The 19,347-nt window shown below is 41.4% G+C and overlaps 1 protein-coding gene across 3 annotated transcripts in view; it reads left to right on the forward strand.

The window, feature by feature from the left end:
• Window positions 1–19,347, forward strand: part of AK5 (adenylate kinase 5) — a 257,507-nt gene that overhangs the window by 222,034 nt on the left and 16,126 nt on the right. For all 3 annotated transcript variants that reach the window (XM_027058833.2, XM_027058834.2, XM_027058832.2), the window contains one exon: window positions 14,185–14,376. In XM_027058833.2, coding sequence (XP_026914634.1) covers window positions 14,185–14,376 — 192 coding nt within the window. The remainder of the gene's footprint in view (window positions 1–14,184; window positions 14,377–19,347) is intronic.

Below are 19,347 nucleotides of genomic sequence, written 5' to 3' on the forward strand. Positions count from 1 at the left end.
TTCTTGTCTTTCTCTGACTAATTTCACTTAGCATAATTCCCTCCAGTTCCATCCACATAGTTGCAAATGGCAAGATTTCATTCTTTTTGATTGCCAAGTAGAAATCCATTGTATATATATACCACATCGTCTTTATCCATTTATCCATCGAGGGACATTTGGGCTCTTTCCATACTTTGGCTATTGTTGATAGTGCTGCTATAAACATGGGGGTGCATGTGTCCCTTCAAAACAGCACACCTGTATCCCGTGGATAAATGCCTAGTAGTGCAATTGCTGGGTTGTAAGGTAGTTCTATTTTTAGTATTTTGAGGAACCTCCATACTGTTTTCCAGAGTGGCTGCACCAGCTTGCATTCCCACCAATAATGCAAAAGAGATCCTTTTTCTCCGCATCCTTGCCAACATCTGTTGTTGCCTGAGTTGTTCATGTTAGCCATTCTGACAGGTGTCAGGTGGTATCTCATTGTGGTTTTGATTTGTAGCTCTCTGATGATGAGTGACGTTGAGCATTTTTTCATGTGTCGGTTGGCCACTGGATGTCTTCTTTGGAGAAGTGTCTATTCATGCCTTTTGCCCATTTCTTCACTGGATTATTTGATTTTTGGGTGTTGAGTTTGAGAAGTTCTTTCTAGATTTTGGATACTACCCCTTTATCTGATATGTCATTTGCAAATAACTTCTCCCATTCTGTCAGTTGCCTTTTAGTTTTGCTGATTGTTTCCTTCGCTGTGCAGAAGCTTTTTATTTTGATGAAGTCCCAATAGTTCATTTTTGCTTTTGTTTCCCTTGCCTCTGGAGACGTGTTGAGTAAGAAGTTGCTGCAGCCAAGGTCAAAGAGGTTGTTGCCTGCTTTCTCCTCAAGGATTTTGATGGCTTCCTGTCTTACATTTAGGTCTTTCATCCATTTTGAGCTTATTTTTGTATATGGTGTAAGAAAATGGTCCAGGTTCATTCTTCTGCATGTCACTGTCCAGTTTTCCCAGCACCACTTGCTGAAGAGACTGTCTTTATTCCATTGGATATTCTTTCCTGCTTCGTCAAAGATTAGTTGACCATACATTCGTGGGTCCATCTCTGGGTTCTTTTTTCTGTTCCATTGATCTGAGTATCTGTTCTTGTGCCAGTACCATACTGTCTTGATGATTACAGCTTTATAGTATAGCTTGAAGTCCGGGATTGTGATGCCTCCTGCTTTGGTTTTCTTTTCCAAGATCGCTTTGGCTATTTGGGGTCTTGTCTGGTTCCATACAAATTTTAGGATTATTTGCTCTAGCTCTGTGAAGAATGCTGGTGTTACTTTGATAGGGATTGCATTGAATATGTAGATTGCTTTGGGTAGTATCGACATTTTAACAATATTTGCTCTTCCTATCCAGGAGCATGGAATCTTTTTCCATTTTTATGTCTTCTTCAGTTTCTTTCATAAGCTTTCTATAGTTTTCAGCATATAGATTTTTCACCTCTTTGGTTAGATTTATTCCTAGGTATTTTATGGTTTTTGTTGCAACTGTAAATGGGATTGATTCCTATTTCTGTCACTTCATTGTTTGTGTATAGGAATGCAACCAATTTCTGTGTGTTGATTTTATATCCTGCAACTTTGCTGAATTCATGGATCAATTCTAGCAGTTTTTTGGTGGAATCTTGTGGGTTTTCCATATAGAGTATCATGTCATCTGCAAAGAGTGAAAGTTTGACCTCCTCCTGGCCAATTTGGATGCCTTTTATTTCTTTGTGTTGTCTGATTGCAGAGGCTAAGACTTCCAATACTATGTTGAATAACAGTGGTGAGAGTGGACATCCCTGTCTTGTTCCTGACCTTAGGGGGAAGGCTCTCAGTTTTTCCCCATTGAGGATGATATTAGTGTTGGGTCATTCATATATGGCTTTTATGATCTCGAGGTATCCTCCTTCTACCCCTAGTTTCTTGAGGATTTCTATCAAGAAAGGATACTGTATTTTGTCAAATGCTTTCTCTGCATCTATTGAGAGGATCATATGGTTCTTGTCCATTCTTTTATTGATGTGATGAATCACGTTGTTTTGCAGATATTGAACCAGCCCTGTGTCCTAGGTATAAATCCCACTGGTCAAGTGAATAATTTTTTTAATGTATTGTTGGAGCCAGTTGGCTAATATCTTGTTGAGGATTTTTGCATCCATGTTCATCAGGGAAATTGGTCTGTAGTTCTCCTCTTTAGTGGGGTCTCTGTCTGGTTTTGGAATCAAGGTAATGCTGGCTGGCTTCATAGAAATAGTTTGGAAGTTGTCCTTCCATTTCTATTTTTTTGAACACCTTTAAGAGAATAGGTGTTAACTCTTCCTTAAATGTTTGGTAGAATTCCCCTGGGAAGCCATCTGGCCCTAGACTCTTGTTTTTTGGCAGAGGTTTGAATACTAATTCAATTTCCTTATTGGTTATAGGTCTGTTCAAATTTTCTATTTCTTCCTGTTTCGGTTTTGGTACTGTATATGTCTCTAGGAATTTGTCCATTTCTTCCAGATTACCCATTTAATTGGCATATAATTGCTCATAATATTCTCTTATTATTGTTTTTATTTCTGTTGTGTTGGTTGTGATCTCTCCTCTTTCATGCTTGATTTTATTTATTTGGGTCCTTTCCTTTTCCGTTTTGATCAAACTGGCTAGTGGTTTATCAATTTTGTTAATTCTTTCAAAGAACCATCTCCTGGGGCGCCTGGGTGGCTCAGTCGGTTAAGCGTCCGACTTCAGCTCAGGTCACGATCTCGCGGTTTGTGAGTTTGAGCCCCGCGTCGGGCTCTGGGCTGATGGCTCAGAGCCTGGAGCCTGCCTCCGATTCTGTCTCCCTCTCTCTCTGCCCCTCCCCGTTCATGCTCTGTCTCTCTCTGTCTCAAAAATAAATAAACGTTAAAAAAAAAAAAAGAACCATCTCCTGGTTTCATTGATCTGTTCTACTGTTTTTTTTGGTTTTGATAGCATTAATTTCTGCTCTAATCTTTATTATTTCCTGTCTTCTGCTGGTTTTGGGTTTTATTTGTTGTTCTTTGTCCAGCTCCTTAAGGCATAAGGTTAGGTTGTGTATCTGAGATCTTTCTTCCTTCTTTAGGAAGGCCTGGATTGCTATATATTTGACTCTTTTGACCGCCTTTGCTGTGTCCCAGAGGTTTTGGGTTGTGGTGTTATCATTTTCATTAACTTGCATATACTTTTTAATTTCCTCTTTAACTGCTTGGTTAGCCCATTCATTCTTTAGTAGGATGTTCTTCAGTCTCCAAGTATTTGTTATCTTTCCAAACTTTTTCTTGTGGTTGATTTCGAGTTTCATAGCGTTGTGGTCTGAAAATATGCATGGTATGATCTCAATCTTTTTGGTCTATTCTGGAGAACATTCCATGTGCACTGGAGAAGAATGTATATCTGCTGCTTTAGGATGAAATGTTCTGAATATATCTGTTAAGTCCATCTGGTCCAGTGTGTCATTCAAAGCCATTGTTTCCTTGTTGATTTTTTGATTAGATGATCTGTCCATGGCTGTGAGTGGGGTGTTGAAGTCTCCTACTGTTATGGTATTACTATTGATGAGTTTCTTTATGGCTATGATTAATTGATTTATATATTTGGGTGCTCGCACATTTGGCACATAAATGTTTACAATTGTTAGGTCTTCTTGGTGGATAGACTCCTTGATTATGATATAATGCCCTTTTGCATCTCTTGATACAGTCTTTATTTTAAAGTCTACATTGTCTGATATAAATATGGCTACTCTGGCTTTCTTTTGTTGACCATTAGCATGATAGATGGTTCTCCATCCCCTTATTTTCAATCCAAAGGTGTCTTTAGGTCTAAAGTGGGTCTCTTGTAAACAGCATATAAATGGATTTTGTTTTCTTATCCATTCTGTTACTCTATGTCTTTTGATTGGAGCATTGAGTCCACTGACATTTAGAGTGAGTACTGAAAGATATGAATTTATTGCCATTATGTTGTTTGTAGAGTTGGAGTTTCTGTTGGTGTTCTCTGGTCCTTTCTAATCTTTGTTGCTTTTGGTATTTATATATATATATATATATATATTTTTTTTCATCTTTTCTCCCCTCAGAAAGTCCCCCTTAAAATTTCTTGCAGGGCTGGTTTAGTGGTCACAAACTCCTTTAATTTTTGTTTGTCTGGGAAACTTTTTATCTCTCCTTCTATTTTGAATGACAGCCTTGCTGGATAAAGAATTCTTGGCTGCATATTTTGCTGATTCAGCACACTGAATATATCCTGCCACTCCTTTCTGGTCTGCCAAGTTTCTGTGGATAGGTCTGCTGCAAACCTGATCTGTCTTCCCTTGTAGGTTAGGGACTTTTTTCCTTCGCTGCTTTCATGATTCTCTCCTTGCCTGAGTATTTTGTGAATTTGACTATGATATGCCTTGTTGATGGTCAGTTTTTGTTGAATCTAACGGGGGTCCTCTGTGCTTCCTGGATTTTGATGTCTGTGTCTTTCCCCAGGTTAGGAAAGTTTTCTGCTATGATTTGCTCACATAATCCTTCTACCCCTATTTCTCTCTCTTCCTCTTCTAGGACCCCTATGATTCCTTTTTAATGAGTCACTGATTTCTCTAATTCTTAAATGGTGCTCTTTTGCCTTAATCTCCCTCTTTTTTTCCTGCTTTGTTATTCTCTATGTTTGTCCTCTATATCGCTGATTCTCTGTTCTGCCTCATCCATCCTTGCCGCCACTGCATCCATCCATGTTTGCAGCTCAGTTATAGCATTTTTAATTTCATTCTGGCTATTTTCTACTTCCTTTATCTCTGCAGAAAGGGATTCTAATCTATTTTCAATTCCAGCTAGTATTCTTATTGTCATGATTCTAAATTCTGGTTCAGACATCTTGCTTGTATCTGTGTTGGTTGAATCCCTGGCTGTCATTTCTTTGTGCTCTTTCTTTTGGGGTGAATTCCTTCGTTTTGTCATTTTGAAGGGAGAAAAGGAATTAATGAGGTAGAAAAATTGAAATTAAAAAAATTAAAATTAAAAAATATTAAAATTAAAAATTAAACACACACACACACACACACACACAAATCAAATAGATGATGCTAGATCCTAGGTGTGTTTTGGTCTGGGTGTTGAAAGTGGTTTGACAGATTAGAGAAACAAACAAACAAAAAAAAGGGGGGGGGAGAGAGAAAAAAAAGGGAATCGTTTGAGAATTTGAAAAAATGAATACACTGAAGTAGACTAAAATGAGATGTATGGAGGTAAAATAGAATTTAAGAAAATATACACAAAAGTAAAGAATATAGTAGATAATAATTAAAGAAAATATTTTTAATAAAAATTAAAAATAAATATGAATTTTTCCTTTTTCTGTATTTAAGAAAAAAGGAAACAAAAAAGATAAAAAGAAAAAAAAGAAATTGTTTGAAAATTTGAAAAAGTGAATACACTGTAGTAGACTAAAATAAGATGATGGAAGTAAAATAGAATTTGAAAAAATTTCCATAAAAGCAAAAATATAGTAATAAAAATTAAAGAAAAATATTTTTAATAGAAAATGAAAGTAAAAATGAAGTTTTTCTGCATTCAAGAAAAAGAAAAACGAAAAAGAGAAAAAAGGAAAAGAAAGAAAAAAGGAAATTGTTTAAAAATTTGAAAAGGTGAATACACTGAAGTAGACTAAAATAAAATGATGGAAGTAAAATAGAATTTGAAAAAATTTACACAAAGCTAAAAGATATAGTAATAAAAATTAATATTTTTAATAAAAATTGAAAATAAAAATGAATTTTTTCTGTATTCAAGAAAAAGTGAAAAAGAGAAAAAGAAAAAGAAAAAAAAGAAAATTGAATAAATGAACCTGCTAACAGATTGAAATAGGAATGAAATTAGTGTGTTTTCCCCTAGAAGTCAGTCTATGTAGTGCTTTATAGTCCAAAAGCTAAGCAGGCAGTGAGACTTGTGCGCTTGAAGAGCGAAGCTGGCCCAGTTGGGCGGGACTCAGTGTAACAGCTCCGCTCTCCACTAGATGGCACTGCTAGCGTACTGGGGTGGATTGTTGCGAGGCTCGTAGGTGCGTATGCGCATGCGCGGGAGCGGTGACAATGGCGCCCCCAGCTACCCAGTCTGTTCTCCCAGATCAGCAATCGCGCACCGGTCCTCTGTCTTCAGGGATCATACACTCGCCGCTTTTTCACTCTCCGTGACCAGGCCCCAGGCAGTACCTCTCTCCTGAGTTTCGCCTCAGATGTGGCTGTTTTCCCTGGCCCTTAACTTCAGAAGGACTGCGGCTTTGATCTGTCCCGCCCCTCTGCAGGAGGGTCTCACCGAGCAATGGCTGAATGAGCAATGGCTGAATATCAGCTGCACCTGGGAATGCTTGCTGGACCCTGCTGCTGCCAGTGCCCCGAGACTGTGGCCAGGTGCCAGAAAAAATTTGCAAGATAGTGTAGCATCAGCATTTCAGGGATTATGGAAAATCGCAACACACATCTGGCACCAGGCTTCACCCTTAACGACCTTGCCCCAGCACCAGCGAATGTGGCTGCCTTCCGGGGTCTGCTGGGACCAGGTGGCTTCAACAGTCTCTACCAAATGTCCTTCCAGCAGTGGAACCGCTTTCCCCATGTGGCCTGAGAACCTCCTGGATCCCACTCTGTTCCTGGGGATTTGCCCTTCCCACCAGAGCATCGCCAGGTATCTAGCTGCAGAGTTGCAGCCTTTGCCCTCCCCTTGTTTACAGTCTTAATGGAATTTAAACCTTGTCCTTTCTCCTTTCTCCCTTTTTAGTTTAGTCCCTGCGGCTGTTTCCAATTTTCCACTTTCTCTCCAGCTGCTTTTGGGGAGGGGTGCTTTTCCTGTATTCTCCACCCCACTCTAGTCTCCCTCCTCTCTCCGCCCGCAGAAGTGGTTCCCTATCTTTCACAGCTTGTCCCTCCCCAAGTTCAGTTCTCCACACCATGTACCTGCTGAATTTTTTGGTTCAGTTTGTGCAGATTGTTGTGCTAATCCTCCAGTCAGTTTTCTAGGCATGTAGGATGGTTTAGTGTTGGTCTGGCTGTATTTCATGGATGCAAGACACACAAAAAACTTCCATGCTGTTCCCAGGAATGGGGAAGTTTTTTCTACACCACTTTAGAATCAGGACCTTTTCAAGGCTAGAGGATTGAGAGAGGACACAGAGAAGTTGTTGTAGTCAGGGTCTTGAGAAACTGCCTGCCTGTCGGGGATTGGCAGTTGTGGAAACACACCATTAAAACACGATGGGAGACACGCTGTAACCCCTGCGGGGTCCACAGTGCCTACTGAAGTTCAGGCTTCAAGGCCACAGCACCCTTCTAGGTGATTTCACACTTCCCTTGCCTGTGAACTTAAATTAAGGTCCAAAGAGCCCTGGGAGGGTCTCCAAGAGAGTCAAGGCAGGTTATGCACTAGCTTGGAAGTACTGGAGGAAGAATGGCTTTTAAAAGTCTACTTTGTAAAGTTGTTCTTTTGAAACGCCCAAATGGCCCAGTGTGATAAGTAAGATGTGTGGTAAAGATAAGCATCTCTTGTTTGTTTTGTTTTGTCAACTACTGTGTGCAAACAACAGCAAAATTATAATCCTTATTCTCCCTTGGGGATTTTTATAACTGTGTCAGAAGGCAGATCCCTGATTTTAGGCCTGTGGTACTCCAAACTGTTTTGAGCAGTGGCATTCACGTGGAGCCTCTTTGAAGCACGTCACTCATGGGGTCCAGAGTCTGAAAAGCTGGATTTTGCCTCTGCCATTTATTGGTGTGACCCTGGGCAAGTGAGACAACTTCTGATGACAATGCACCTGCCAAACCCTAATTTGAGGGTTTTGTGAGCACTGAATGACAAAACATGCAATGTTTTCTAAGCTATAAAAGGCTATAAAATATTGTCTATATTAGGGTGACTCATTTTTCAATCACACCTCACACAAATCTGTAAATCTCTACTCCGTCACACCTTTCTCCTTTGCCTGTAATGCAGGTAGTGCAAGGTGAAGGCTTTACACAGCCAGTGGTCTTTCCTGGCCTTTGGTGTGTATGAGTTCAAATACCCATATGATTTACCCTAAAGTAAAGCAAAAGGCCCCTCCCACTTTGGGCCCCATTCAGACAGTGTTAGAATGTGCAGAGCAGGAACCCCACAAGAGCTCAGGAGTGAAAAAGAATTGTTAGCATGGCAACCGGGCAGGTTTAACCAATGCTAAATTCATGATTCCATTTCACAAAATACACGGGTGCCCCATTTAATTAATGAACTGGTGGCCTGCGGTGAGATCTACATAAATAATCTTCTACATAGTACTGGGAAGAGTTTTTAAAGATCAAGCATGGTATTGATTTCTCTCTGGGTACAGTGAATTTAGAAGATTCTACCGTCCCTTACTTAGGCTTATTTGCAAGGGAACACATGCAACCTTCCAAAGCAAGTACTTGCTTTAAACCTGACCAGAATAATAGAGATGACACAAATATACAGAATGAGCTGCTCTTAATTCGTTTATGCCCTGTAGGGACCCCGTCATTTGTTGAGTCCCCTCCAAATTACAGACAAGTAATTAATTTGAAATTTGGCAAAGACAAATACAGACACCTGATTTTCTCCAGAGATTCAGAGCAATCAGCCAGGTTGAGAGCACAGGGAGTGTTTCTTGTGCACTAATCAGGCCTACAACTGTTTGAAGCCATTGGGGCCTGGGATTGGCTGGTTTTAACCAGCCTTTCTGTGTCACAGAGACTGATGTGCCTGAAGCACGGGACCATATGTTGCCGAAAAGCCAGTTAGTTAGTTAGGCTGATGCTCTTGCATACCTATAGTCTTCTGAGATACAAAGTCCTTTAAGGATTTGTTTAACTCCTGTACCTGACATTACCAAAGACCAAACACAAACTAGTATCCACAGCTTAAGGGTATGTCTATGTATGATTTCTCTATTACCATCCTATCTTCTGTTCCCAACAATGGCTTTGCCCCCATTGAATTAATGATCTGTGCCTTCAGTGTCCAGTATGGTATATTGGGAGAAGGGAAGGTGTCAGTGTATGTATATGTGTATGTGTGAAAGCACATGTGTGTAGGGGTGTGTGTGTGTGTGAGTGTGAGACAGGGGCAGAAGGAATATGAGGAAGGGGTTGGGGTTTCCGACCACCATCTCCATCCCACACTCCAGCTGACAACCCCTGGTCATATTGACTGGTGTTAACAGGCCTGTATTAAGAGCCTGCTGTACAACCCACTGGCGACTCATTTAACTTTACATATCTCAATTTCTTCTTCTATAAAATGTAAATTGAAAATGGCTACTACGGTGTCTCTCAGAAAGATTGGATGGGATCCTTGAAGAGTGCCTGACACATTTATAAGCCTACATATGGTACTCAATAAATTGTTACAGTCTTTTCCAAAATTAGGGGTTTTTTTCTGACTGTAGAAATAAAAATCATATAGATATGAGACACTACAGAAAACTAGAAAACAAAGAATAACTAATCACCCAGAGATAACTCCTGTTAACATCGTGATGTGTATTCTTCCAGTCTCTGTTCTACCCATTTTTATACAGATAATACCATACAGAATACATAACTAGCAGAGTAATAGCTATTATTTTTTGAGCACTTAAAATATGCCAGGAATTGAACTACATGCTTTACATATGTCATTTTATTAATCTTTATAATCCCATTCAGTAGATATTATTGTTTCCACTTTAGAGGGTTATTATCATCTCAAGGAGGGGGTGTGTGCTTAGCCTGGCTCTCTAGTGTGAAATTGAAATACTTTCTTGTGTTAACCCAACCTTTTGCTCAACAGCCAAAATAAACAGATACTAATGGAAGTAAATGCATGCGCTTGCTTTGGCTTTTCCCTCCCAGAAGCCTCTTAGCTGAAATGGTGCCCTTACCTTGAGTATGCACATAGTATTCCTGGGTGTGTGAATGATGACATTACTTTATCCCTCTACCTGACTACTCTTAACTACCTTGTAACTCTTCCATCTACAGAATAAGTGATCCTGTTTACAAATGTATTCTAATTTTCAGGATGAGCTCTTAGCAAAAAAAAAAAAAAAAATCTTATGAATCTGGCCAACGGACTTTCTAGTTGGTGTGTTCTAATTGCTTGGAATTGTGATAAAGCCTTGGGGAATACCTTGGGATTCTCCACTTGAAATTTTCTGCCCTCTTCACCTGACTTCTAGTTCATTGTAGAACTTTGAGCTGTGTAATGGCACTATGGGGGCAGAAGTTACGGTGGCAGCAGGGTGGTTTATTATTATTATTATTGTTATTGTTATTATTCAAGAATGCTGGATTAACCCCCTACCCCTACTATAGTGAGGTTCCCTGAGGGTATATACCTCTGGGGTGAGAGCAAATGAGAAATAGGCATGCCACTTTATTGTTAACCAGGGGCCCTTACCTCCCAGTACAGTGAGACCATAAATATGCTGGTGCATGTGACTTAGACTAAAAGTATGGGTGGAACTTCTGACTCCTTCTAAACCCAAATCTGACCAACAGGGCTTTTTACAGTTCAAAGGGATGAATATATTGCCAGGCTCCCATTTATGTAGTGCTTAAAATGTGCCAGGCACTTGATATCTATTAACTCATTTCATCCTGGCAATCGTCCTATTAAGGTAGAAAGTATTGTCCTCATTTTAAAACGAGGAAAATGAGGCACCTGGAGAGAACAAGATGGCTATTATTCTCAACAAAAGAGAGTTTCTGGGTGGCATGCCCCTGCCCACTGGTAAATATGGCCTAACCAGTGTCCTGACTTAATCAGAAGAAAACCAAAGTGAGGGTCACAGGAGCTCAGGGTAAACTCCTCCTGCCACTGCACCTGCTGGAATTACTAAGGCAAAGTCATTCTCACAAGTCAACTGCAGCTGACATGCTCATACAGGTGGCTGCTCTCTGCTAGGATGAGGGCTCATCCCAGCTAGAACCCAAGAGGCAGCCAGAGCCAGCTTCTTCAACATAAAATGGCCTCAGACACCACCCACTTCCTTTCCCACTGTCTGGCCCCCCTCTCCTGGCCCCATTTTGCCCACCAGGCATCTGGCCTCAGCCCCATTCTGAAGGTGAAGTCCTCTAAGGTGAAGTCACCAGGCTTTGGAGCCACACACACAGCTGGCTAAGGACTGTCATTAACTAGTCCTCCGTGGCCTTGGGCAAGTTAACCTCCATTTCCTCTTGCTTAGAGGAGAGATAATACCTCCTGTCAGAGGGCTTAAGGGATGGCTGTACCTAAAAGCCTTTGCTACTGACATGTTGCTTGCCTGCTGTATGCCAGCTGCCCTTACAAGACACTTGTGCTCTAATGGGGATCTCCTGAATACAAAGGCTATAAGGAACCTGATGCTGCTGTGGCAGAATTCCAGGGATACCATCAGGGTGATATTGGGGGCAGAGAGTTGTCCCCAGGGCTCTGTGATTCACTCAGGCAAGGGGATAGCACTCTTCCATTCATGTGGTGTTAAAGGTTACCCACAGTCTAATGAAAAAGGGGCAGAGCTGGGACACAGAAAGCTACTCCAGAGGACTGTCTAAAGATATAGACAGATATATCAAAGTGTTTTGAAAAATAATTAAATAGTATTTCATGCAAACATTTCATAAAATTTTACATACTATAAACATGAGTGGCCACTTCCAAATGGGATGGCTTGCTCAATAGTATTTTATGCAGGATGGGAGCAGAGGGGCACCTGGGTGGCTCAGTCAGTTAAGCGTCTGACTTCAGCACAGGTCATGATCTCACATTTTGTGGGATCAAGCCCTGCATAGGCTCTGTGCTGACAGCTTGGAGCCTGTAGCCTGCTTCAGATTCTGTCTCTTTCCCTCTCTGCTCCTCCCCCACTGGTGCTCTATCTCTGTCTCTGTCTCTCTCTCTCTCTCTCTCTTTCTCAAAAATAAGTAAAACATTAAAAATTTTTTTGTTTCAATATAGGACGGGAACAGAGAAGAAAGGTTAGGTCAAACCCCATTGTCTTGGCACGAGAAAATGGCTTGGGAGAGTAGCTTCCCAAACTATTATTTTGTGAAGAATCGCCTGGTGATTTTCTTAAAATGCAAGACTGATTCAGTTGGTCAGGGATTGTACCTGCAACTGCCTTTCTAACATGCTCCCGAATGGTGCCTGTGCTGCTGGTCTATGAACCACACTCTTGAGAATCCATGTGGAAGACAAAGCTACCTCTCAGTGCTGCACTGATTTGGGTCCAGAGGATCAATTACTGCCAGCTCCTGCTCAGATACACATTGTCTCTGTTTGTACCTGAATGGGTTCCTAAATTGTCTTTTCTGTCATCAAGACTGACCTGAAAATGCCCACAATTAGAAAAGTCACCTCTTCTCACACAGACCCAACCAGAAATTGCTCCAGGGAGCCAAGCTCTAACTGAACCCTAGGCTGCCTCCTCAAGCTCGCCCTCTGCTGGTAGATACAGGTCATTTTCTTCCAAACCCAGCCTTTCAACGTTGCTCAAATGCTCATTTTTGTTTTCCAATTAATACAGGCAGAAAAGTTGCATGAACATATTCCGCAGGTTTATTTCACTCTTCTAGATTTGGGAGAATTTTTTCCGTGTATTTTAAAGGACATCCTATAGAGGGGGCAGATAAATGTCTGCTCAACACTTACTAGCAACTTACCATTCCATGTTGCCTAAAAGTCCTCCTCCACCCTTTGTTCCCATCCATCCCAGGCACTTCCCACAGGAGTAGTGGCAAACCTTTGTTTACTCACAACCCGACCACTGCAAGATCGGGAGAGGGAGCAAGTTTCTTTTGATCCAAGGTTGGGGTTGGTAGTGGAGGCAACATAGACATGAAGACATCAGGAGCCAAAGAACATTTAAGAGAAGGATAGAAAGATTGGGAGATTGGTGCTGCTGATCATATCATTATCATTGACTCACTAAAACATTTCTTCATCACCTCCCTACTATATGCAAGACTTATGACCAGGAGCCAAGCACCTGCTAACCCTGCACAAAGAGACTGTAGCCTCATAGGAGAAATAAACATCATAGCTAATACTTATGGAGTACCATATGCCAAGCAACACACTTACATTATTTTATTTTATTTTATTTTATTTTATTTTATTTTATTTAACCCTCACAGCAATTCTGTGATCATCCTCATTGCACAAATGAGAAAAGTAGGGTGCGGAGAAGTTGAGTGATACTTCCAGTTAATGATGAAGTCAAGTAGCTTAAAATTCAATCTGTTATCTTCTCTAGGAGTGTTCTGGGGTTCGATGGGCTTGGCTGGGGTTCGATGGGGTTCTCATTTGAAGCCCTTCACACAGTTGACTTTATACAGTCAGATAATGGCTAAGGCTGGTATATATACCTACAGCCAGGGCTGGGATGTCTAAAACAGTCTAGAGTTGGCTGGGTATCTCTGTTCACAAGGCCTCTCCACGTGGCTAGCTTGGGCTTCCTCATGGCTTAGCAATCAGAATAGTTGGACATCTTAGACAATAGTCAACCAGGCAAGAACTGCAAGATTTCTTAGGATCTTGCTTCTAAAAGCATATGGTATCATTTCCATTGTATTCTGTTGGTCCAGATTGTTACAGGTCAGGCCAGAGTCAGGAAGTGGAGTTATGGGCTCTATGTCTCTGTGAGGGAAGAGCTCAAAGTACATCAAGAGAAGGAATTGGTGAAGACTACCTTAGAGACAAGTCACCACACCAGGATTTGACCCTAAACAACCTGACTCCAACCTTTGTGTATTCAACCATTATGTTCTACTGACTTCACATAAAACAGACACAGTCACACCATGCTCCTGGTGGTTGTGTAAGATAGAATGGGGTACAAAGGAGGAAGTGATTAGCTCTGCCTCAGTAGGTCAGGGAAGGCTTCCCAAAGGAAACTCCCCTTAGTGTGGAGGACAGATTACAACTGCATTGGGTAGCATTCTATATGATCCCTATATTCTATGAGGTGACAAAAGCTGAGGTCAAGAGACAGCTCAGAGGCAGCATGTGGAAAGCCACTGACCTGGAAAAGAGGAGCCATGAAGTCCGGTCCCAGCTCTGCCCCATTGTAGTTCTGGGACCTTGAGAGGAACCAGTAGACCAGGAAGGGAAAGAAATAGGGGTCTCAGGCCTTTCTAGAATATCACAGAGTGGAATTTCTGACTATGTTATGCTTCCCCCCCCGCCCCAGATTGGAGACCCGCACCTGGTGATCTGTATGGACTGCTCAGCAGACACCATGACCAACCGCCTTCTCCAGAGGAACCAGAGCAGCCCTCTGGTGGAAAACAACACCACCACCATTGCCAAGCGCCTTGAAACCTACTACCGAGCATCCATCCCTGTGATTGCCTACTATGAGATGAAAACACAGCTACATAAGGTGAAACATTTCACTTCTTTTCTCCAAAATGAGCCAGTTACCCCTCCCCCTTTTTCTTTTTTCAAGAAAAGAAAAAAATGGTAAATTTTGGTCAAGGGATCTGGGAATTAGAGCTGCATACAGCTGCACCATTTGAGCCAAAATATTTACTCTCTTCACCTTTGTATAAATCAAAGTTAATTATCTGTCATAATACAGACCATAAAAAGCTGGTCATACAGTTCTCACAGATGCCATTAAATTTGCTAAGAATAACTCCTTTTTCCAGTATAGAGCAAGGGAAGGAGGGAGGCATGGATGAGGCATAAAGTTCTGTCTTCTAGACCTCAGCTGAATAGATGGCCCAAAAGGCCTCTTCTAGATTTAAGATGCAGTGACTTTGAATCTCCAGATTTTTACACGGTTCATAATTGGCACTTGGAATTCTTGCAATAACTGTTATTGAGAAAAGCAGCATTTGGGGCCAAGAGGGCAGGTAGTTTGGTACAACAGTGAAAATACTGTGGGGAAATGTGGATAGTGGCAACCTAATGATCACAGGTGATAATCCCTGGTGAATCACCATTAATTTCATGAATTTGGGAAAACTACCCAGTCCCCCTTCATCCACTCATCTAAAAAACATGTCTGAAGCACTCCTGTGGGCCATCCATTGCCCTAGGGGTTTGGATACAGAAAATAGATGCAGTTCTTGCCTGCTAGAGCTTCAGGTTTTAGTAGGGGAGATAGACAAAACTCTGATCACAATATAGGGTCAAAGTGAGCACATAGTGAGTTCCAGGGGCCCTTGAAACCAGTCTAAAGGACAGGAAAGGCATCAAGGAAGGTCACTGGAGAACTAAGAGGGGTGATGTGAAAGGAGCAGGGCACCCCACACGGAAGGAGCCCCAAGTGAAAAAGGTCAGGAGGAACAAGGAACTCAGCTTGGTTGTGACACAAAGTGCCAAGGAAAAGAGGAACAAGAGATGGAGATGGAGAGAGAAGCATGGACCAGATCAGGATGACCCTCATGCGGAGGCCCAGATCAGGATGACCCTCATGCGGAGGCAAGTAACTGTCCTGTTGTTGATGGGACAGGGGCAGGCACAATCAGGGGTTGAGACAGAATGTTCAGTCCATCACCCTTGTGGAGAACTGATCCTGAGAAGGTAGGGCCAGGAGACCACTGGGAGGGTGGGACCCAAAGCACAATAGAGAAAGTGGACACCTACTTTCTGCTATTCACAGGAAGTTAGTAGGAGACATCAGTCATAAATAACACACTTGTCTCTGAAGCAGCTACATCAATTCTTTGGCAGAAACCATTGCTCATGAATCTCATCTTCTAAACCTGTTAATGGTCATTTTCCAGAATCCTAGGAACTTATCCCTGGGTGTAGAAGTCTGAAAGGTGCCCCTTGATGTAACTCAGGGATATCAAATACATGGCATGAGAGCCACCATCCCCAGCTTCCATAACCAAGGCAGACATTGCTAATCTACTCTTTCCTGCAGGACCCAGATGTGGCCTCTGAATGTTTGTTAGCACAGCACTCAGGCTGCTACTACCAATTAATAGGACTTGATATGCAAGATGAAATCTATTTGCCCTGCTTTGTGTAACCTCTGGTTGCCACATAAAAACAAACAAACAAAAAACTTACATTAAAAAAAAAAAGCAAAAAAAAAAAAAAGTACATTATGTAAGAACAGAGTCTTAAGAATTCAGTGTTGCAAAAGCCTTTACAAGATTAGTGATTTCCACCCTTTGTGCAGCCTGGAACACATAAGAAAATTATCCAGATAGAAGAGAATTTCTTCCATTTTCGATGTGTACAGGTGAAAAAAATCCCTAAGTAATTGAGAGCTTAACCACTGGCAGAGTCAGAAAATCTCTTTTCTCCCCCTCGTGTATCATTCCAACCTAAATTCTACACACTCACAAATGATTGGGACGTGGATACAGGACTAACTGAGTTCTCAGATAAATCTGAGTTCTGGATTCCTCCCCAGAAATATCTAAGTTAGTGGAAAATGAAGTTTCCAGTTCCATTGGAATCATCTCATCAGCTTTCCATGCATTTTGGAGACACTGGCAGCTGGGTCTGCAGTGAGGTGACATTTATGATCCACTTAGCGAATATTTAAGACTGACTCCAGAGCAGTGTGGCTCCAGCCCACAGGACTCCCAGGGGGCCTCTCAGAGGAAGTGCTTTGTGCCTTTGTGCCACTGCCTCTGCCCAACTGGATGAAGGAGCTCCATCCCCAACTTTGTGGGGTTGGGGGGCACAGCAAGGGTTCTGGGTGCAGGGAAGTGAGACTTGTTTGCGGATGCCTGTGGGGTTTGCCAGCGGTGGGGCTACCTGGGGACTGGAGGAGAAGCAGGGGAAGGGGACAAGCTTGGGGAAGAGGAAACCTCTGTCCCTTCATGCTCTCTGGGCTCTGGGCTCCTGTCCCGGCTTCTTTTTTATTGTTTTTTTTTAATTTTCTTTTTTATTTTTTAAAATTTATATCCAACTTAGCATATAGTGAAACAATGATTTCAGAAGTAAATTCCTTAATGCCCCTTACCTATTTAGCTCATCCCCCACTCCCACAATCCCTCCAGCAACGCTCTGTTTGTTTTCTATGTTTAAGGGTCTCTTCTGTTTTGTCCCTCTCCCTGTTTTTATATTATTTTTGTTTCCCTTCCCTTATGTTCATCTGTTTCTCTCTTAAAGTCCTCAGATGAGTGAAGTCATAATATTCTTGTCTTTCTCTGACTAATTTCACTTAGCATAATTCCCTCCAGTTCCATCCACATAGTTGCAGATGGCAAGATTTCATTCTTTTTGATTGCCAAGTAGAAATCCATTGTATATATATACCACATCGTCTTTATCCATTTATCCATCGATGGACATTTGGGCTCTTTCCATACTTTGGCTATTGTTGATAGTGCTGCTATAAACATGGGGGTGCATGTGTCCCTTCAAAACAGCACACCTGTATCCCGTGGATAAATGCCTAGTAGTGCGATTGCTGGGTCGTAGGGTAGTTCTATTTTTAGTATTTTGAGGAACCTCCATACTGTTTTCCAGAGTGGCTGCACCAGCTTGCATTCCCACCAATAATGCAAAAGAGATCCTCTTCTCCGCATCCTTGCCAACATCTGTTGTTGCCTGAGTTGTTCATGTTAGCCATTCTGACAGGTGTCAGGTGGTATCTCGTTGTGGTTTTGATTTGTAGCTCTCTGATGATGAGTGATGTTGAGCATTTTTTCATGTGTCGGTTGGCCACTGGATGTCTTCTTTGGAGAAGTGTCTATTCATGCCTTTTGCCCATTTCTTCACTGGATTATTTGATTTTTGGGTGTTGAGTTTGAGAAGTTCTTTCTAGATTTTGGATACTACCCCTTTATCTGATATGTCATTTGCAAATAACTTCTCCCATTCTGTCAGTTGCCTTTTAGTTTTGCTGATTGTTTCCTTCGCTGTGCAGAAGCTTTTTATTTTGATGAAGTCCCAATAGTTCATTTTTGCTTTTGTTTCCCTTGCCTCTGGAGACGTGTTGAGTAAGAAGTTGCTGCAGCCAAGGTCAAAGAGGTTGTTGCCTGCTTTCTCCTCAAGGATTTTGATGGCTTCCTGTCTTACATTTAGGTCTTTCATCCATTTTGAGCTTATTTTTGTATATGGTGTAAGAAAATGGTCCAGGTTCATTCTTCTGCATGTCACTGTCCAGTTTTCCCAGCACCACTTGCTGAAGAGACTGTCTTTATTCCATTGGATATTCTTTCCTGCTTCGTCAAAGATTAGTTGACCATACATTCGTGGGTCCATCTCTGGGTTCTTTTTTCTGTTCCATTGATCTGAGTGTCTGTTCTTGTGCCAGTACCATACTGTCTTGATGATTACAACTTTATAGTATAGCTTGAAGTCTGAGATTGTGATGCCTCCTGCTTTGGTTTTCTTTTCCAAGATCGCGTTGGCTATTCAGGGTCTTGTCTGCTTCCATACAAATTTTAGGATTATTTGCTCTAGCTCTGTGAAGAATGCTGGTGTTACTTTGATAGGGATTGCATTGAATATGTAGATTGCTTTGGGTAGTATCGGCATTTTAACAATATTTGCTCTTCCTATCCAGGAGCATGGAATCTTTTTCCATTTTTCTGTTTCTTCTTCAATTTCTTTCATAAGCTTTCTATAGTTTTCAGTGTATAAATTTTCACCTCTTTGATTAGATTTATTCCTAGTTATTTTATGGTTTTTGTTGCAACTATAAATGGGATCGATTCCTTGATTTCTCTGTCACTTCATTGTTGGTGTATAGGAATGCAACCGATTTCTGTGTGTTGATTTTATATCCTGCAACTTTGCTGAATTCATGGATCAATTCTAGCAGTTTTTTGGTGGAATCTTGTGGGTTTTCCATATAGAGTATCATGTCATCTGCAAAGAGTGAAAGTTTGACCTCCTCCTGGCCAATTTGGATGCCTTTTATTTCTTTGTGTTGTCTGATTGCAGAGGCTAAGACTTCCAATACTATGTTGAATAACAGTGGTGAGAGTGGACATCCCTGTCTTGTTCCTGACCTTAGGGGGAAAGCTGTCAGTTTTTCCCCATTGAGGATGATATTAGTGTTGGGTCATTCATATATGGCTTTTATGATCTCGAGGTATCCTCCTTCTACCCCTAGTTTCTTGAGGATTTCTTTCAAGAAAGGATACTGTATTTTGTCAAATGCTTTCTCTGCATCTATTGAGAGGATCATATGCTTCTTGTCCTTTCTTTTATTGATGTGATGAATCACATTAATTGTTTTGTGGATATCGAACCAGCCCTGCATCCCAGGTATAAATCCCACTTGGTCGTGGTGAATAATTTTTTTAATGTATTGTTGGAGCCAGTTGGCTAATATCTTGTTGAGGATTTTTGCATCCATTTTCATCAGGGAAATTGGTCTATAGTTCTCTGCCCTGGCATCTTGCAACAGCTTCATCTCCCCCTGGATTCT

This window comes from Acinonyx jubatus, chromosome C1, assembly GCF_027475565.1.
Source record: "Acinonyx jubatus isolate Ajub_Pintada_27869175 chromosome C1, VMU_Ajub_asm_v1.0, whole genome shotgun sequence".
NCBI lineage: Eukaryota > Metazoa > Chordata > Mammalia > Carnivora > Felidae > Acinonyx > Acinonyx jubatus.